A 21,599-nucleotide genomic window follows, 5' to 3' on the forward strand; every position below is an offset into this window, starting at 1 on the left:
GGGAAGGAAACTGAATTACACAAAATAGCTGAGGAACCAAGCATGGTTGTACATACTTCTAATCTTAGGACTCAGGAGGCTGAAGCAGAAAAACAAAAAAACAAACAAAAACAATTCCTAGTGCCATTAAAATATCAACAGTCCACTCAATGCTTCAGGGATGAAATGTATCTATTGGCAATAGGTGTGAAGTTGTTTAGGCCTAACAGAAAAACAGGATTTACAATTATTCCACAAACTCCATTACTGATATAGAGAAACAAATTTCGAAGTACTAACAACAGAACAATTTTAAAGGTATAATTCAAACTGCTAACATTAAAAAAGAAAAGACCTTGATGAGATCTGGCAAGTCTATATAAATCAGAAAATAAAAATGTTTCAAGTCAAAACAAACCAATTAATTTAAAAAATAGGAAGCATTCTGAATATTGAGTGAATAAATATACATACTCCTTTGTATCAGATGTCTCCGGTTTTCATTTGGTGCTATCAAGGTGTATGCACCTGTGCTAGAATGAAGAGGGGAAAAATGGTTATTATCATGAGAAACTATTAATGCATCTAAGCCATCAGTCAGTCTTTCTCCTGGTATACTGGCCCATCAGGTAGGTACTATGGAAGGTAATCTTCTCAAGACCCAGGTCTGCTCTTTAGGAACAGTTTATCATTAGTTGTCAAAATAAGACAAATGGATATAGTCAAAAACAGAAATAAAAAGCAGTGGGTGGAGTGACAAGATCTTGGTACAACTGCTTCATCACTGGTTCTTGGTTGACTGTCCATCCAGGGCTCCATTGCTCCTCTAGGTGGGGCTTGTGGGTAAATCCCTTTAGAATTGATCTTCTAGGTGACCCACATTGGAAAAACAGGAAACCCTGGTGCATTCTTTGTTCCCACAAACTGATAATATAGGCCATTGCCATAGAACAACCTCCTTTTGATAACCCAGCAGAGTCACCAACTGGCCACAGTCTTGTGCTTTTAGGCTTTGACTTTTATAAGCTTGGGTCCCTCATTCTCCTAAGGACACAGGTTGAGCATAATTAGGAGCTCAGAGAAACAGAAACTTCATTTAAGCAAAAATATTCAACATTGCCAAACCAGGAATACTGAGGTAGTGAAAATACTGTGAGCTTTTGAGGGCCCCAGGTGGAGTGGATTGATGTGTATTCCAGCTCTGTGCGCAGTACCTGGCACAGGGTGGCTACATGAAGAAAAGTGGGCTTAGTTGAAATAAAATGATGCCACAGATCCAGGCTGTGACTCTGTGCTGGAGGTGGCTCTTCTTTGCACTGATGCATGTGGTCTCACAAGAGTGTGAATAGTTCATAAAGCAAAAATATAGCACAGCAACAGACTGCAGCATACAAGTGGGGACAGTTTTAGAGGAAATGCTTTGGATAAACACAACTAGCTTATAACTGTAAGTTTAAAAAACAAAACAAAACACTAGATACTCTTAGACGTCTCTTCAACCTGGAATGTACCATTTCAAAGTGCAAATTAGTAAAGAGAAACAGTAGAGGCCAAAACTGCTTGCTGATTAACAGAAGCTATTTCTTCCTTACCTACCAGCAAGTCTTCAGCCAGCTTCAAACTGGGCTTTGATATTAGACTTGTAAATGTGAAGTGTGCACCACTTTTGCATGCAAATGGGGCTGTTGGTTGCCCAAATACCTAATGTATATCAGCAGCTATTGCATGGGTGGCCTAGCATGCATGCAATGTTACAAATACAGAATTAGAAGGGTGCCGCTGGAAATTAATCCCTTATCTGTTACATATTCTGTGTTCACACTACGAAAGATTTTTCACTCCTTAATTGCCAATTCTTTGTAGGAGCTTGGGAGCTGCGACTCTGTGGGTCATTGCTGGACACATGAATATGATGCAGAGCTTTACAGCTGAAACATAGGATACTGGATTTAAATGCCATCCGTGAAATTGCTGCACCATCTTTATTGTCTGCTAAGACTGTGGTGGATTGCGTTTCGCAATACCAGGGATTTGCATATGATGCAGATTAGCAGGTCTTTACTTTTATCATGTTTCAGAATCACTTGCACAGATTGTTGACAGGCTTGGTAAAGGGCAGTTTCTGATTTAGTAGCTCTGAAGTGAGGTTCAATAACACACATTTTTTTAAGCTATGGAACACTTTGCGAATTTGTGAGTCATCCTTGCACAGGGGCCATGCTAATCTGTGTATTGTTTCAGTTTTAGTATATGTGCTGTTGAAGTAAGCATAATAGCATGCATTTTAAACAGGTTCCCAACTGATGCTGATATTCTTGCCCAAGGAACCACACTTGGAGAACAACTGCAGATCAATAATACTATCTGCTATGGTTCAAATATAGTTTGTCCCCACCAAAACTCATGTTGATGCTTGGTTCCAATGTAATGGTGTTGGAAATAGTGGTGCCTATAAGAGGTGTTGTGGGCCATGGGCTACTCTTGGAAGGGATTAAGGCCCATCTCATAGAAATGGAAGATTCATTATGAAGCGAAGTCTGCTTGGTCTTTTATACTTGCTCACTCCCCTTCTGCTTTGCAGCCAGAGGCCCTCACCAGATCTGATGTCATGTTGTTTGGACTCTCTAACTACCACAATTGTGAGCCAAATAAACCTCTTTATTGAAAACATTACCCAGGGACTGGTGTAGTGGCTCATGTGGTAGAACACCTTCCTAGCAAGCATGAGACCCCAAGTTCAAACCCCAGTACCACCAAAAAAAATAAAACATTACCCAGTATCAGGTACTCAGTTATAGCAACAAAAAAAAACCTAAGAAATTATATGGGACATTTTGTTTAAAAGGGAAATTAGGAGTTAATAAATCTTTGATAAAGACAGAGGTTAAATCATGTGCCAAAGATCACCGGGTTAACTACAAGGGAGAGACTCCAACCTAGGACTTTTGACACAGACAAGTTAACTATCTGCAGTTAACTTTTCAACTCAATATAGAAAGCATAAAATATGACTGTCCTTTAATTTCAGCCTTTCGATAGACTTTCAATCAATGCAACCACTTAACAGAGCACCTACTAGGGACTTATGTCATAGGCTGTATGGGGATTGAGGGGAGATACCAAAACACGGATATACCAGCCATTTTAACAGAACTTTAGTTAGGAACAATTCAAGAAGCCACTGGAGAACCCCACAAGGATATCCAACAAGTGTTCAGGTGGGATGAGGTAAGCAGTCAGAGAATTCTGACAGAGAAGTTTCACAGAGGATCCAGAGGAGCAGAAAACTTCAGAGAAGAATAATAATGAAGCTTGAAGGATAGATTCTGAAATGGCAAATGTGCTTCTTTGTCAGGAGTTTGCCAAGAGTGCTTCATAAAAGCTGGGGGCCTGATATTGCACACCTGTAATCCCAGCACACAGACTGAGGTAGGAGGATGCCAAGTTTGAGGTAAGCCTGGGCAAAATAGCAAGAGCCTGCCTCAAAAAAAAAATTTTTAATAAAAAATAAATAGTGTTCCATGTGTCTTCTTAAGGAAATTTTGAAAAGAGTTTAGAAAGAAAAATCTATTTATAAAAGATTATACTTTACAATATCTAACCTAATTAAGTCTGATGTTATTATACTAAAGTCTGTCACTGGCAGAAGACATGGGACTCCTGAGTGTGAGACAAAGGACTCATTCACACATCAATCGGCATGGCCATTCGCTTGTTTACATCTGTTCCGTCTGGCCCCAGGGCTGATGGGACAGTCTTAGGAAAAGGACCCCACACAACCTCTGGCCAATGTGTATAAGCCCCAGGTCCCAAACACAGTGCAGAGAAAGGAAAAGAGGGAATTACCTAGCTCTGAAAGGAGATGTTTTTAATCAAAAGCATTTTAGCATAACCCTAATGAAGGTCCTAGTAATACATCTTTTATGTTAGAGAATTCCTAGGCAACGCCCTTACCAATATTTTATTGTCTGAAAAATGTCAAATCGAAAGCGTTTTGGAATATTCACACAAAAGCATTGCAAGTAATTTAACTTTTATTCAATAGAAAGAGAAGCTTAAATCTAAGGATATGCTTTTTATTTTTTAATAGTGTGTAGCAGAGTGTAATGCCCTGATAAAAATATTCATCCCGTCTCTCTCAGCTTTTCCTTGATATGAATAGCAAGTATAATTTATTAATGTTTTCAACCAATTAGTTTCCATCCATAGCAAAGGCCTTTGCCTTTCTAACCTCCACAAGTTTCGACAGTCTGCTCATCTGAAGCAGCTACACTTAGCATTCTGGTCATTTCCCCACATATGCAACGTTCAAGTTACTGAAACAAATATATATTTTTAAAAATGAGTCTCCCTAATTGTCTCATTGAAATTTAATGGGATATCTCAATTGGGAAGTTTGTTTTCACTTCCCAACAGCATTGAGACAGACCAAAGGAGAACACAGGAAAGAATGGCCCAACACAAAGAAAAATGTCTTCCTGCACCATTTAAAAAAAAAAAAAAAGAAAAAGGAAAATGATATTCAAGACACGTTTTCTTTGTGAGGTTTCTGAGTTACACAATTGCATCTCACATGTACATTCTTGTGTCATTTTTATAACGTCTCATCAATGAGCACTCTATGAAAACTGTTATGAAGTTATGAAAAATATCTTGGCTGGCTAAAGGTATTACATAAATATATCCCCTGGAGTGTACAAACTGCACCAGATGTAATTTAAATTTCTAATTAGGAACAGCACTGGTTTGATTGAAAAAGAAATGTAGTCAGGAGCAGAAATTCAGAAAGAGGTAGGCAAGTAAGTTACAGGAAACTTCAAGCCCAATAGTAGACATGTAAAGTCACTCTCCTGCCAAAAACTGGCTTGATGTTTTTCATAGTTAAGGACAATATTATTCTTAGGTATGATTGAAAAAGGGACTTGAGGTAATGAAAGGCACTGGATATTTTTCTAGATATAAGGGATTCCATATTGGCTTTTGTTACATGATCTTCAACGTAAGAAGCTTACTGTTTTTAACCAATGTGAACCTAAACTTGTGAGGCATTTAAGTTGCCAGCAGTTCTTTTTTAAACAGACTAAATTCTCAAGCAAAACAAAAAATAACAAGGTCTAGATGAATAAATCACCCTTGAACCCGCTCCTGTTATACCAGCCCCAACCCATGACATTCCATGCCTCAGGTGTGAATGGGCTCACAGTTCCTCTTTGGTTTCAGAACCTGTAGATCCTAAACTCTCTGCCACCCAAGAAGCTGTTGTGAAGTTGCTTAGTTCTTTCATCAATATAAGTCACAGCTTCTATTTGAGGGCTAAAACAGACACCCAGATAGTAAAGATAAATAAGCAGAAGCTCAATCAGAGCCTTTGTTTATAGGATGCCTTTATAGAAATTAGGAAGACGAACGAGCACATGTGCACAAATACATGACCCAGGATGCACTTGTCTTAGTGAGACATGATAACCTTATACACGATAAATTTATAATGCCCTTGCTTTCAAGTGGAGGTAACCCCATACCAGGGATATGGTTTGGTACATAATTCAGCTCAAAATTATTACCATAGTTGGGCAAGTCTGTACCTCCTCTCTCAAGGTTCCCAATTACAGAAACTATTCTAAACAGCCCAAGTTAGCTGGGCATAGTTGAACATGCTTATAGTCCCAGCTACTCAGGAGACTGAGTTGAGAAAATTGCTTCAGTCGAGAAGTTTAAGACCAGCCTGGGCAACATAGCAAGGTGCTTCTTCAAAAGAAAAAAATAAAATTAAAGAAATAGCCCAGGTTAAAGAGTGGTAAGACTTAGAACATCCAGTGAAACATTTGAGTATAAAAATCCCAAAGAGGCCAGATGCTGCTGGCTCACACCTGTAATCCTAGCTACTCAGGAGGCAGAGATCAGAAGGATTGTGATTCAAAGCCAGTCCAGGCAAATAGTTCACAAGACCCTATCTCGAAAAAATCCATCACAAAAAAGGGTTGGTGGAGTGGCTCAAGTAATAAAGTGCCTGCCTAACAAGCATTAGGCCCTAAGTTCAAACTCCAGTGCTGCCAAAAAGAAAAAAAAACCCCAAGGAGGTTGTCATTTCCAAGAGAATAGTAAGGATATAGCTTAATGGTAAAGAAATCAGTTACTTGGAGTCTTTGTTCCCATTCCTTCATAAGGAAGAGGAAATATTTCTCTCTCTTTCTCCTTCCCCCTCCGTACTTTATCCTATTAAACTAAAATAAATCCTTGCTAAAAATTCAAAAAAATTACTTATCTTATTAAGTTAAAGAGATTACCTGTGTAAATTCCCAGCCCCAGGCCTAGCTGATGTCTAGGGCATGGCTTTCTCTTGAGTAAAAAAAGGATTAAGCTTTAGGTTAGTGACAAACTTCAAAGCATCCTGTGATGTCCTGGGTCTTGATGGGCTACTTTGATCTTAACAGAGAATGGCCATCTGTGGAGTTGGAAAGTTTAATTACAATGATTCTGTTTTTCTTCGTGGTAAGTTTATGTCTACCTGCTACCTAACACTCAGGAGGCTGAGATTGGGAGGATTAAGTTTTGAGGCCACCAGGAAAATAGTTCACAGGACCCTGTTTCCAAAATAATCTTGGCAAAATAGACTGGAAGTGTAGCTCAAGCAGTAGAGCACCTGCTTTTCAAGCTCAAAGCCCTGAATTCAAACCCCAGTTTCTCCCTCCCCCCTCCCTCTCTCTCATACATACACACACAAATTTTAAGTCACTCACAATCCCACCTCTCAAAGACTGCAATTATAGTTTTATCTGGGTGAATTTCCATCCAATCTAGGTTTTCTATATACTATAACAATTTTAAGTACAATTCCATATCATTCTTTCTTTTGTAAGTAGTTTTCCTAATTATACCTACTACATGCTTAATATTAAAGAGAACACATAGCTTACCTATCACCTTCTCTTGGCAGTAGAAATCAAAGGGCATAATGGTTATAAGATTGTTATTTGTTTGGTTGATTGGTTGAATGAGAGAAGGTCTCACTATGTAGCCCAGACTGGCCTCAAACTCACGATTCTCCTGCCTCAGTCTCCAGAGTATTGGAATTCCCCCCACTCCTGGTTTTAGCCTTTGAATTTTAACAATGATAAATGTCTTCAGTTTTTCTACTGGACTTTAATGGATTGCCTTTTAAGTCTTCATATTTGTGGGGGAGAGGATTACAAACATTACAGAACAAAGGATCTTTCACCAGCTGATTTTCTGATATGGAACAGACCCTTCAAACAATCTTTTCCCTTTGATTATTTTTTTCCTCTTAATCTTTTGTTTCAGATTCAAATACATTCTGAATAGATGCAATTAACCTTAACAGTATGTATAACCTTACAGCACTCTACTGACTTTGAAGTAAGTAACCTGACTGTGTAATTGAGCTAAGTTTCATTTTTTCTCATTTCTGCTATACTTCTACTGATTATAGGTATTATGTGTTTTCAAGCTTTCATCATCCTGTTGATTTATTGTTTCACTGTTTCAGCTGTCAAAGACTATGAAAAATATCCATTCATTTTTGATGATACTGTATTTGAACAAAAATTATTGCTCCCCAAGACTTGGCAGACTGCAAATGCTTACCAAACTGAGGAAAATGCAGCACAAAGAAAAGTTGGAAATACATTCTAAACAGGACCATAATTTCTACCTTCTCTATAAACAGGAAGGTAAATTTGATTTAATCAAACTGAAATCTCTTTTCTTTCTATCCACTCTAACAGTCTCTTCTGCCATGCATAGAACTGTGCTTTTCAAACTGTAGGTGGTAACCCACTAATGGGTTATAAAATCAATTCAATGGATTTATTTTTAATGACTAAAAATAGAAAATTTCCACATGTAATAAGGGTGAGAATTGTTTTGTGAAATTCCTTTTCAGTTATATATACCTTCCTATATGTTCACACATCTGCTAGGTCGTGATATCAGACAAATTGCTCTCTGTAGGCTGTGGTCAGAAGTCTGAAAAAACTACCGTAAGTCACTGTGTGGTTGAGGTTGCTCAGAAACAGTGACAGTGACAGAACTGGTCTAGCAGGAAGCCACCAAGCTCTCTGTCATTTGTGAAAAGAAGCAAAGGAGATTCCCTGCAGAAACTGGCTCTTGCAAACTCTTTTTTTAGCCAAGCCATTAAAAGGGTTCAGGACAAACTTCCCTAAAATATGGCATGTTGGCATTTATGAAAACAGAGGAGGCAGAAGAGCTCTCTGACCTCCCCCACTCCTTGAGGTGGACCATAAAATAATTCTCTAAACTATCTCTAATGTAGGTCCTAAGGACCTCATTTCAGAGCAGCCACCTCCCCATATCCACAGGCAATGAAGAAGGTCTGATACATAAAGAAGAATCTGCACAAACAGCCTTGCTAACTCTCTGTCGTTACTGTTAGATCCTACCATCTTTGGAAGGATCTTGTGATCAATCATACATCTGCATGACTGTTCACCTTTCCTCAAACCTGAGTAAAAAGTGAGATTTCCTGCCAGGCATGGTGGTTCACACCTGTAATTCCAGTACTTGGAAGGCTGAGGCAGGAGGATCATGAGTTTAGGGCCAACCCAGGCTACAGAGTGAATTTGGGGCAATCCTCAGCTACATAGTGCAACCATGACTCCACAGAAAAAAAAAACAAAAAGTTCCCTGTTTCTTCGGGTCTTCATTTCTGAAAGTTCCCATGTCATATGAAGCTGCTATTCAATAAAATTGTATGCTTGTCTTTGTTCATCTGTCTTTTGTTATAGGAGTCTCAGGCTCCAACCTAAAGATGAGGAAGGAAAGAAATCTTTTTTTATTCCTTTTCTTTTTTTTGAGGTGGGGGGCGCAGTACTGTGGTTTGAATTCAGGGCCTCACTCTTGCTATGCAGGTGCTCTACCAGGAAAGAAATCTTTCCTCCCCTGCAGCTGTAAATAAATGTCACATTACTGTTTCTATATTAGCATTCTCTTTAGCCTTGATGTAAATATTAACAACCAATAGGACACGGGCTAGCTGCTGTGTCACTTCCTCCTCCAGCTTCACAGCATTGTCAGGACCTAGACTTTCAGAGACTCACATTTGGGAAATGGTTCCGTGATTAAGAAAAGCAATGAGGACTTGGAAAATCATTTAATCTTCCAAGACTCAGTTTCTTCATCTGTAAAGTAGTAAAGTGTTTATTTCAAAGAGGGAATTCAATAATGTGCATAAGCTTAACACAAGCTCTAGTGCGTGGTTAAGCATTTGAGATGTATGAAATACTGATTACTATTTTTAATGTTTATTTTGGTTTTTCAGGGTACTCAGTTTATTCCAGGCCACATTTAATTTACTTTGTGCTACCACAGTATTGCAATGCTTCATCACATTTATCATTTCAAAGATAAGTTAAATAGGCAGAGCTCACTAATTACTTTCATATTGGAATCTCCTAATAGTTGAGACACCTACCCAGCTCATTGAACTATTTCATTATCATTAAAAGTTAAATACTGTCTGTTACAATACAAACTTTCTGACCGCTTATGAGCCTTGCTTAGGGATTGAGTTAAGTAATCTGCTAATAAATAGTCATCTACATTGAGTCAACAGGAAAATTACTCATTAGAATCGATCTCAGATCTTCTCTTTGGAGGTACCATTACTTCATAACACTAAAATGAACTTTCAAGATCTCCAGGAAGGAGTAATAAGCTGGACAATTTCATACCACTTAGTGTCCATAGGAAAAAGCTTATTTTCTTACAATCATATGGAGAAAGGAAATTGAAATCCAGAGTACCCAGTAAGGAAGAAATAGTGAAAGCAGTTCCTAGAGTCTCTAACAACTTTGTAAAAACTTGCACTTAATTTAAGACTATTTTATAGCTGTAATTAAGGTGAGTCATGAATGATTTAAGAAGTTCTGTCTTAGACATAAGAAACCATACTTCAAGGTTCTAATCTACATTAAATTGTGATATTTATAAAAATGGAATTAGTATTAAAACTTAATGACTATATTATCATCTATCCTATCTTATATCCCATCTTATATTATTCAAATAATGTTTTATACCATGTAACACAAATGCAGTCAGGAGTTGACCATTAGTAAGTGCTCTTGCCAGGTCTTTTATTTTCCCTTCTCTCTTGAGAGTTTTGCAATGAAGGAAAGGAAAAGTGTCTATTACAAGGGTTATTTCCTTCCCCCAAGCAAAACAAGTTGGTGAGAAGCACTGAAGTTGGAGTAGTGAAAGTAGGGAACGTCCCCTGGGCCCCAAGGGAAAAGAAAGAAAAAAAAAGTGTGTTTACCCAATATGCATAAAAAGTACATGAGCAATGGACATGAGGTAGTATCTCACTGTCATGGTCAGGATGTAATATGTACTCAACACTGTGGCATTCACAGCCAGATGAGGTGGTGCTGCTCTGCAATCCCAGCTACTCAGGAGGGGGAAGTAAAAGAATTGTAGTGTGAGACTGCCTTGGGCAAAAAAGTCTGAGACCCTATCTAAAAAATTAATAAAGCAAAAAGGCTTGGGTACATGGCTCAAGTGGTAGAGTGCTTGCCTGTATTCAGCGCCAAATAAATAAACAAATAAATATTTGATCATTGTCCCTGGTTGGCACCAGGCTCCCAAACCTGAATACTCAGAATAAAAGCATCTTTTGTGTGCTAAACAGATGACTCAAGGTAGGGGTCCCTAGTAGTTTGAGGATGGGTACTGGTGGCCAGAAAAAGCCAACTATATAATTAGATGATTAAAACCTTTGGCCCCACCCCAACTCTGGGCAGAGGAGTGGAACAGAAGATTGAATTCAATCTCCAATGACCAATGATTTAGCCAATATACCTGCATAATAAAGGCGATATTAAAAAAAAAATCTTAAGCCACCATGTTTGGGGAGCTTACAGGGTGAACACATCAAGGTGGTAAGAGGGCAGCTTACAGAGAACAGAGCCCTCTGCACACTGCCCTCCAACTTTGCCCCCAGTACCTTGTCCAAGTATATCTTATACTTGGCTGTTTCCCAGTTGGATACATTATAATAAATTATAAGTATAGTGGTTTCTGTGAGTTCTATGATTCATTCTAGTGAAATATCAAACCTAGGGAAGAAGAGAGGTTGTGGAACACACAAATTTATAGTCTAGTGAGCAGAAGTACAAATAGGCTGGGGACCCTATTTGCAGCTGGTCTGCAGTCTCAATTGAGGACAATCTTATGGGACTGAGCACTTAACTTGGGAGGACTGCACTAATTGTGGGTAGTTAATGTCATAATGAATTATAGAATAATCAGTTGGTGTCACACAGTTAGTTGGTGTTAGACATATTTGGTGTCAGAAAACAAACATACAGGCCAGGGGTAGTGGTGAACACCTCTAATCTCAGCATTTGAGAGATGGAAATAGAAAGATCTTGAGTTTGATGCCAGCTCAAACATCACTTCTTTGGAATGATTTTCCTGCTCCCAAGACTAGCATCTTTATAATACACATGAAGATTCATTTGTACAATTACCTCAGAAATGTCTGTCCCGTCACTTACATAATAAGCTTTATAAGGTTTTCTTTTTTTGTTAGTTACTTGTTCCTATACTTTAAATTATCCAGAGCTGAGATAGAGTTCTTCTTACTATGGAGTTGTGAAGATCGAGTTAGCATATGTGATGTACTACTGCACGGTAAGCACTATGTAAGGATTTGCTGTTATTATAGCTCATCTTTACATCGCTATAATGCTCCATATAAAAGAAGCCACAAATGTTAAGGCAAAATGAATTTGTGTATAAATTACATTAAAGTTAGCAGTATAGTAAAATTCTACATTATGACTTCATTTCCAGAATCTCTTTTTATTTCCTTCAAACAACACCAAGCTAAAGGACTACTTTCTGATAAGACAATAGACAAGTATCTGAATAAATCTATTTGCTCACAATTGGGTGAAACTAGGTTAAAACTCTGCTTTTGTCTTATATCTATCTAGATGTGATATACTACTAAAATATTTATGAACGAGCAAAATATTAAAAGGTAGAATAAAGGATCATTTTGCATTACAACTTTGTATAAGCTTTTTCACTCTTTAAACCTGTGATCATAGTTTGTAATATGTAGGAACAAGATAAAAATTACCAGGTACGAGTCCGAATTAGCAAATACTTATAATTACTTAAATCCAAATACATCAAAAACTCTGCCATGTCAACAGCCAGTCAGAAGTCCTTCGGAATCATTGATTTTAAGTGGTTGCTGTAGACTTTTACTATCATACTTTGTTTATATGTAATTAGGTGTTTTAAATGTGTGTTTTTTCAAAGTATAAACACTCAATTCAAGGGTGACAACATACTACTTAGTCAATAATTTTTTGTTAGATGAACTCAAGGCTATCAGCTCCCAGCATCTAACTGAGTATTTGCTTCTTGGTTGACATCTCATGTAATAAGGAAACTGAGGCATAAGTAGCTAAGCCTCTTAGTCAGTGAGCAAGTATCTGCAGAATCAGAACTTGAACCCAAGTCCATCTACCATGAAAGTCCATGTTCTTAAACCCCACAGTGGATACATTGCTCAAAGGAATTAATAGAAGAATGCATACAAATAAGGTCAAAGTTCAACCCTTTGCCATATAAATAAGAGCAATGAATGAACAAATGAAACATCACTAGGAAAGCACTTAGCCTTATCATCCCCTTTTTTTGATAGGACTGGGATCTGAACTCAGGATTTCATGCTTGCAAGCAGGTGCTTTACCACTTGAGCTATCGTTCCAGTCCATTTTACTCTGGTTATTTGGAGATGGGCTCTCATGAACTATTTGCCCAGACTGATCTCAAACCTCCTGATCTCAGCCTCCAAATAGCTAGGATTATAGGTGTGAGCCATCTGTGCTTGGCTCTTGCTTTCTTCTTAATTTTCCATCAGAAAATGCTTCTAATTTTTTACCCAAAATAAATAAAACCTTTCGTTATTTTTACTGAGATGTTGGAAGTTGGTTTCCCACTTCCATTAAATGAGACAAGTGAGACAGTAGACATAAGTGAGAAACAGAGATGTAAAAATTCAGAGTGGTCCAAACCAGATCTTAGATGTTAAAAACCTAAAAGGAAATGTATCCTATAATAAATACTCTGCTAACTCCAGCTGATTCACATTGAAAAAAAGGAAGCATTCATTTTCCAGGAATTTCTTTACTATTTGCAAGTCTTCTATGAAATCACAAAATATCACGCACTGAAGTCTTCAGGCTATCGAGGCCTGGATAATTGGAAAACTACCCCTCTCAGAACAATTTGGTCCAGCTGGATGCTGGAGTAATTATAGTCAAATAAGAAAATAGATGGATGCAACTGCTAATGCTTATGAGAAGACATGGGTACACAAAGAAGTAGTTATATCTAAATCGGATGCTTTCATTTGTTTTTTGAGCTTAGGCTGTCCTTGAACTCATGATCCTTCTGCCTCAGCCTCCCAAGAACTGAGATTACAGGTGTGTGCCAGCACGACCAGCTAAATAGATGCTTTCTGATAGAAAAAAATCATGTAAATGATTTTTATCACTAAACACTGATGGGCATGAGACCATGTGTCCATGACCTGTGTTGCTATTAAATCCTGCAGTGTATAGATATGTAGGTTACTTGAAATTAATGAGGCTCTATTGTAGTGCAATGCCAATTACTCTGCTCAGTTACATTGCTCTCTAATTGATTTCCAGAGCATCCCCCCCATCTAAAGGTCACCCTAGCTGAATAACATTAAAGGCATAATACTTTCAAAAGTTGAGAGACGAAGAAACGCTACTGTTTATTGGTCACAAGGTTATATAATGTTCCTTAGCACCCAGTGTTTGTCCTTCCTGTGACAAAGAAGTCACTGGAAAGGGGGTAAACTAAAAATAAAACTGGTCAGTTGTATTTCAATAGAGGCAGCACTACAAAGGCAGCAATGTCTTTACATACTGTAGTTTTGAGTAAAAACAGCACTTTCCACTGGGAGGAAAGAGAGGGTCACTGACACTGTCTAAAACACGTTTCCAGGACACCAATGCAGTCCCTGAACCCAAGACCAAGAAGAAATGCCACCTATCTGTTCTGCTGAGGGCACATTTCAACTTTCAGTGGCTCCTGTCCTCACTCTCCCAGCTCCATTCCTCTGGTCCCAGAAAGCTTCCAGTAGCTCTGGAATTCGGGTTGGGACCCCAGTTGCCCCTGAGGGCACCAGTTGGATCCTCTGAATCACATTCTTTCTTGGTCCTCACCCTGGCATCTGATGTAGTGACTCTACTTAGGGCACCCGTTTTGTTCTTTGTTTTGTTTTGTTTTGTTTTTAATAACAATAAAAGAAAACTTATTTTCATAATTTTTTAGAGTATGAATTCTGAAGATATTTGGAAAATTAGTAAGTACCCAGGCAAGTTCTACAGAACCCTGTAGCCCAGTCAGAAGACACAATAAGGTGCTAGGATACTCAGTAAAGCACTCCATCTGGCCAGTTCAAGGTCTGGTAAGGTAATGCATGGATGATTTTATTTAGGTAAATGATATTTCATTCTCTCAAAAATCCTGTTTTCCGCCCCCTATGGTTTCAAACTCCAAAGACCAACAAAAGGCCTGGGAGCATGTCTGGGGCCAGGGCTCCCGCCCCCCAAGAAAGGTTGAAGGATGCTCACCTCCTCTGGCCAGCGCCCCCCAAGGTGTCCCTCGCTGGGCCCCCGGGGGTCCTTTCCAGGCCCTGCCCGTGGCTTTGCAGAGGGTCCCGCTCCCCGCGCCGCTCATCGGGGTCCCGGGAGGCGGAGTTGGCGCCGAGCCCGGTGCCCACCACCCTGCTGCGGCCGTACATGGTCCAGAGCCCGCCCGCGGTCCCTAGTGCGGGACGGATGGGACTGGGACGCTCGGCGAGTCTCGATTCCACAGCGCAGGGCAGCGGTTTTAACAGCTGAGTTTCGATTTCTCCCTAACCAGATGCAGGGTGCGCCCGCCCCAGAGAACTTCCCCTTTCATCCTGCACCTGCGCCCTCTGACCTTTCGGCAGGCTGACAGCCTGGGCTGAGCCCGCCCGCAGGGATGCTGCAGGGAGCCGGCTGCCCCCAGCCACAGGTGAGTTGACTGAAGGCCTCACAGACACCTTAGAGGGTAACATGGTCAGCCGTTCTAGTGCAAATGACTAGAATCCTAGAAAGTACTCTAGGACCTGTTTAACAGGTATTCCTAATGTGATGGATGTTTGAGACTGTGACCAGTGTTACCTGGAGATGCCAGAGAACAGGTCATCAACCAATCTCAACTATACAAAACATCGCCGTTTATTAGTAATAACGGCTGTTTCTTACAATGCAGACACTTCCAAGTTAGAGGAAATGGAAAGTGAAATCAAAAGAAAGAGAAACAAGCTGAGGGGTAGGTAGGCCTGATTCTCAGCCTTGCTAAGTAATTGACCAAACATTTAAGAAATATCCAACACCTGCTCTGTGCAGGACATTATACAACAATTCCACTATGGTGTGATGATTTTTTAAAACTAGGAATTTGCAAGACTGTTTCCATGGGTCTGGGGATGAGTTCCCGCATTGTTTTTTTTTTTTTTTCTTTTTTTCTTTTTTAAGGTTCTCAGATAATTTTGATGTATGCCCCACTGATCACCACAGTCACAATGCTGGCTGTGTAAAGGTGCATGAGGCTCTTCCTGTATTCCAGGAGACAGCTAAATGCTAATGCCACTATGGGATAAATGAAATGACAGGCAGATGCAAGGTCGGTGGACACACAGGGAACTAAGGATTGACCCTCTGAGTAATTCAGGAAAAGAAGCATTTGAGAATGAGAGTTCACTAGGAAGGAGATATTCTGGTAGGGACTGGTGGCTAAAAATGACTTGGTGTGTACAATTATTCCAGGTGCCATGGTATGGTTGGGGAAGGGATACCCAGCCCCAGTCATCTAGCCACCAACTGGACTATCTTGCTTTACTTTTGGTGCTTAGAAAAGAAAGACAAATACATGTTGGATAGTTAACAAAAGAATGAAGTTGAAAGGTGGCAAATGTGTAGTGAGAAAAGAGGGGGGAAGGTAGTAAACACACTGTAGGAAAGGACGCATGGCTGCTATGGCATCCAAAGCTGTTAGAACTCTATCGAGTAGGCCAGAGGTTGCAAATTTTGGTGAGCACCCAGAACCATGGGTGTGTTAACACAGATATCTAGGCACCCACCTTAGAGTTTCTGGACTGAGGCTGAGGACTTGTATTTCCAACAAATGGAGACCACTCTTTGGGAACCAGTGCTATAGGCAATGTGGAAGGCAACAGAGGCTTTTCAATAGGGTAGATATATAATAATATTTATTTGAGAAAGCTAGCTCCTAGCAATATGAAAGGTAGATTGAACAATGAAAAGCCTGAAATCAAGAAGATAAACTATGATGTAGAGATCTGAGCTAAGGAGTTGCATGGAAATAGAAAGCAGGGGGCAAAATTCAAGACTTTCCAAGTGGAGGGTTAGCATAGATACAAAGTGAGAGGCAAGGGAGAACTGGGCACCAGAGACAGCAGAGGAAAGGGGCACAACCTCTGCAGTACTTAGAGACCAGCTCTGCTATATTATGGCCACATGACCAAGAACAAGTCTCTTAATTCCTCAGAGGCCCCATTTGCTCATCTGTGCAACATGACATGACTTTTCAATACTTGTGGAGTATAGTGAGGAGATGGTTTGCATCAGTGGTTCTCAAATGGAGTCAATTTTGCCTCAATTACCCATGCCTACAGATTTTTTATTGTGCTGCCTAGAAGGGATGGGACTATTGGTATCTAGATGAGGGAGGCCAGAGATCCTGCTAAGCATTCTACAATGCACAGACAGCTCCCCACCCACCAGGACAAACTGTTATCCAGCCTCAAACATCCATAGGGATAGGGCTGAAAAATCCTGACCTATGACATGCTTCTCTTAAAGCCCCAGCAACTTAATGGTAATTGTTTTAATGGTGACTTTATGGTTTGGGCTTGTGATAGAGCAATTGCAGAGTGAATTAACCATCAACCCAGAGGAGGGACAAGTTTTGAGGGAAGGTAAAAGAGTTCCTTTAGGGACTATAGGGTTTGAAGTGTGTGTGTGGTATGAGAAATGCATGTCTGGAGTCCAAAAAAAAAAAAAAAAGAGGACCGTTCTTCAAATTATTTTCTGCTGGGAAAATACCATTGGAATTCTTTCTTTCTCTTCAAAGCAGAAAATTCTTGTGGTGGTTAGATCAAATCTAACATTTGAGTAAGGGAAAAAGTAAGTTAGGGGAAAACCAACTTTCCAAAAGGAGCTAGTTGATTTCAAGAATACACTTAGCTGACCATATGTATGATACAATGCAACCATATCCCACACTGAAATTCCAAACATGAAATAGAAACAGGACAATAGGCAAACTCTGCATTTCCTACTCTGTTCACTCCTTGTTTCACCACATTCATAAGTGTTAAAGATGTGACTGGGGAGCAGGAGGTATGGCTCAAGTGGTAGAGCTCCTACCTAACAAGCTCAAGGCCCTGAGTTCAAATCCCAGTACTACCAAAAAAATAAAAGTGACTGATTATTATTGCAGTACACAGCTACAAGCATCTTTAGATTGATGGAGAATGGGTTATCTGCTTGCATATCATGCTTTCACCTTCCATATGTATATTTGTGTGAGAGTCTGGGCTGGCTTTTTATCAGGGTTGTTCTGGGATGTGTACCTCTGCAGAGATGTCTGGTTGACAGAAGGAGGGCCCCCTCATAGGAGGTTTGGGGTCCCTATCCCTGCTTTAACCAAGTAGTTTAGCTCCTTATCTCTTCTATACCCTGGGCTGCTGCCTAATTTTCTTTGATGTAAGAGCTCTGTGCCTGCTAAGGTTTGAAAACCACTGTACCAGGTTATTACACAGAATATGTTTAAATGGACATGAGAAAGACCTGAAATCTAGTGAGATTGCCTGAAATTTGGCCAGACATTCACTTAGGAAATGGCTTTCTTTTAGAATATCACTGCCTCTGGGAAATAATCATTTATTCATTCCTTTAGGTACATGAGTTCAATCTGAGCCAAAGTCTTTTTGATTGAGGAAGAGGGAGGCTGAGTGAAAAGAAAAGGAGAACTGAAAAAATTATGCAAAGGGAAATGCTATAAAGTGAGGCATTGTTGGGGAGTGGAAATTTAGGAATAAAGTGAGAATTTTAGCCAATGAGCTTTAAGAGATAAGATCAAATTGAAATACCTTCATCAGTTTGGCCTACTGCTAACATGTCTACATGTATCTTTACCTTCCAAGAAAATAAATGGAAATATATATCAGATTTTTAAATTAGTACTGTCAGGCTGCTCCTTTATCAGCATATGGATGAAGATATGTAAATTGTAATACTTTTCTTGTCATAAAGTATCTCAATGAAAAATCTTAGTTTCTGGCCAGGTGCCAGTGGCTCATGCCTGTAATCCTACCTAGTCAGGAGGCAGAGATCAGGATAACTGCAGTTCAAAGCTAGCATGGGCAAGTAGTTCAAAAGACCCTGTCCTGAAAAACCCCTCACAAAAAAGGGCTGGCAGAGTGGCTAAAGGTGTAGGTCCTGAGTTCAAACCCCAGTATCACAAAAAGAAAGAAAGAAAGAAAAGTCTTAGTTTCTGAAAATTCTAAAAAGGCATGCTTCCTTAAATTTGACTTTTCACTGGGAAGTTAGATTAAGACAGTAAGATTAAACAGCAGTTACCCTAAAGGATTTCTTCCCCCACCTTCTTACAAAGGAGTTATATAAAACTCAATTAATACTTAGCATCTCTTTTGTATTTGTGTGTATGTTTGTATTGTGACAGTTTCATATTTTTAAAAAATTTCTTCTACCATAGAATTATTATAGAATGCCACAATTATAAATACATCACAAGTTCATGCAACAAATATTTATTGAATGATAAGCATATACCACTTGCTATGTCAGACTTTGGGAGCTATTGTGGTGAATTTATTAGTCCAACTTCGTGTTCAAGATCACTTAACTTAGCTGGCAGAATGGCTCAAGAGGTAAAGTGCCTGTCTAGCAAGTGTAAGGCTGCCAGGCACTGGTGGCTCACGCTTATGAATCCTAGCTACTCAGGAAGCAGAGATCAGGAGGATCACAGTTCCAAGCCAGCCCAGGCAAATAGGTCACAAGACTCTATCTTAAAAAACCCAATCACAAAAACAGGTCTAGTAGACTGGCTCAAGGTGTAGGCTCTGTGTTCAAACCCCAGCACTGCAAAAAGAAAAAAAATAATAACTTCCTCTTCTTCTTCTTCCTCTTCTGCTTCTTCTTTTGGAGGTAGGGTCTTCATATGTAGCCCAGGCTGGCCTTGAATTCACCATGTAACCCAGGCTGACCTCAAAATCTACCTCCCAAGTGCTGGTATTACCAGTTCAATTTAAACATGAAAAAAACAGAAACTTAGGGAAACCCAGTGACTTTCCAGGTTGTGTACAAATTAGTAGCAGAAACAGATGTTGAATTTAGGTCTTCCAAACCTAGTTTTTTACATTCTGGAAGATAACTGCCAGGGAATATATCTTCGACAAAATTCACGATTTGAAATGATTTTTGCTTATTATAAATTTTCCAATGACCAGCATTGTACTGTTTTCTAAAACCAAAACAGTTATGTCAAAGTTTCTATGCCTATCAAACCAACATTAATAAAAACTTTAACACACCAATAATTACATAATCCAATGATCTCCACAATGACAGTATTTTGTTTTTAAAAATTATTATTGTAGTGGCACATTGTGACATTTACAAGAGTTCTTACAATATATCATAGTTGAATTCACCCCCTCCATCAGTCTCCTTTATCCCCCTTCCCCATTCCTGAAATAGTTTCAACAGGTCTCATTTTTCCATTTTCATATATGAGTACATAATATTTACCATATTTTCCCTCCATCACCCTTTCCTTATATCCTCCCCACTCCCACTGGTACCAGTCTCCCAAACAGGACCTGTTTTGCCTTCCTGTTCTTTGTTTTTGAAAAAACTGATGCACAGATGACACGTGCAGAAATTTCAGGTGTTCAGGGTTCTTGGGTCCGCTCTGAGAATGAAAGCACAGGCGGACTACAGCAGCAGAGGTCAGAAAGATTTTATTTGTAGAAAAGAGAAGAAAAAGGCTGCAGGGGGACCCAGAAACTGGTGGTCCCTGGGTCAGGTTAGAGATTGGGTTTTATAGCCTTTTTTGTGTATTGCCCGAGGGCGGAGATGGCTCTAAGGTACAGACAGACATTTCCTGGGAAGAAGTGTCTCCTTGGCCAATTATCACCTTTTGGGACCTCCTGCAGTCCATCCTTCAAGTTCCCCCTCTCAAACCTTTCCTTGTATCTTCCCCCTCCCACTGGTGCCAATCCCCCAGACAGGACCTGTTTTGCCTTCTTGTTTTCTGTTTTTGAAAAATGGCATTTTCATTTCAGATAGCTATATAGGGTACTTCATCATGACATTTTCATGTATGTAAGTATAATAACCCAAATTGGTTCATCCCCTCTTTTTTTTTCTCCTTTCTACTTTATTCCCCTTCTTATGGTAATTTGAACAGATTTAAACATTCTATATTCATTCTCATTACAATGACTGTGGTGTTCACACTTACCAAGATTTCCTGAGTAGCAAACTAAATTTGTGTTAAAATACATTTTCTTTAACAGTTAAAACAGTGAGCTTTATAATACAATACCAAGAATTCTACTTAATAATTGAAAGATAAACATTTATTCTGTTTTTCAGATGACAATGAATACTATCACTTGGGGAATCAAGGGATGTAGAAATGTGTTTTTAATGATATTTCCTCTGGTAAGTGGCTAAATTTCCTTATTTGTAAATTCCTATCTGAGGAATAGATAGCAGCTGCCACCTCTGGGTTTTCACACTGTGTAGTAGCTGTCACAAGATCTCTGCTGGTGGCAGGAATGGAAAGAATTTCCCTTAGCTGTGGGGAAAACTTCTGTAGACTCTGTAAGCAACATTGGAGGGAGATTCCCAGACAGGTTTCTTTAGTCGAGATAGGTGAATCAAATAGAAACTCTCCAAAGCACTGTCCAGTTTTTTTTCCAACACGTGTGCCTTTTCAAAAACTATCTCTTTTAGGGAACTACTTATAGTCCTGATATTTTAATCCCAAGCTAACAGTTTAGTGCTCATTGTAGTCCTTTGTAAGAATCACTGGGTATCTCAGAGAACATGAAGCACAAAGGGAAAAGATGTGGGCACTAAGGGAGAAGACCCAAACTTGAGATCTGGCAAAGTCATTTAAGGCATTTGTGACCTTAGACAACCACAGAACCTTCTGAACATTGGTTGCTTCATTTGTAAGATGGAAATATTAATCAGAACCACTACCTGTCTTATCTACCTTTTAGGGATTTGCAAAGGCCAATGGAGACAATGTGAAAGTGGTTCATAAGTTGCACCTTGATGCAATATAAATAGACATTATTGGCCAGGCCCAGTGGCTCACGCCTATAATCCTAACAACTCAGGAGGCAGAGATCAGGAGAATCGCAGCTTGAAGCCAGCCAGGGCAAATAGTTCAAGAGACCCTATCTGTTAGGAAAAACACTGCTCACAAAGAAAGCTCAT

General features: G+C 39.4%; 2 protein-coding genes and 1 non-coding gene across 5 annotated transcripts in view; 1 reads left to right on the forward strand and 2 right to left on the reverse strand.

Moving 5' to 3' along the window:
• Epsti1 (epithelial stromal interaction 1) overlaps nt 1–14,959 on the reverse strand; it is an 89,474-nt gene extending 74,515 nt beyond the window's left edge. The window contains exons 1-2 of the mRNA XM_074043323.1: nt 14,643–14,959; nt 454–512 (exon numbers count right to left, since the gene is read on the reverse strand). Of these exons, the coding sequence (XP_073899424.1) occupies nt 454–512; nt 14,643–14,812 (229 nt within the window). The 5' untranslated portion in view covers nt 14,813–14,959. The remainder of the gene's footprint in view (nt 1–453; nt 513–14,642) is intronic.
• On the reverse strand, nt 2,147–2,250 carry LOC141413142 (U6 spliceosomal RNA). The gene has a single exon (XR_012437963.1). It is a non-coding gene; the product is annotated as a U6 spliceosomal RNA (small nuclear RNA).
• The window catches only part of Dnajc15 (DnaJ heat shock protein family (Hsp40) member C15), a 94,018-nt gene continuing 87,364 nt past the window's right edge, over nt 14,946–21,599 (forward strand). Inside the window, exons 1-2 of one of the 3 annotated variants that reach the window (XM_074043325.1) lie at nt 14,946–15,069; nt 20,745–20,813. In XM_074043325.1, coding sequence (XP_073899426.1) covers nt 15,037–15,069; nt 20,745–20,813 — 102 coding nt within the window. In that variant the 5' untranslated portion in view covers nt 14,946–15,036. The remainder of the gene's footprint in view (nt 15,070–20,744; nt 20,814–21,599) is intronic. The other 2 variants (XM_020167205.2, XM_020167207.2) reach the window with 2 other exon arrangements.

The sequence above is a fragment of the Castor canadensis genome, chromosome 10 (genome assembly GCF_047511655.1).
Source record: "Castor canadensis chromosome 10, mCasCan1.hap1v2, whole genome shotgun sequence".
NCBI lineage: Eukaryota > Metazoa > Chordata > Mammalia > Rodentia > Castoridae > Castor > Castor canadensis.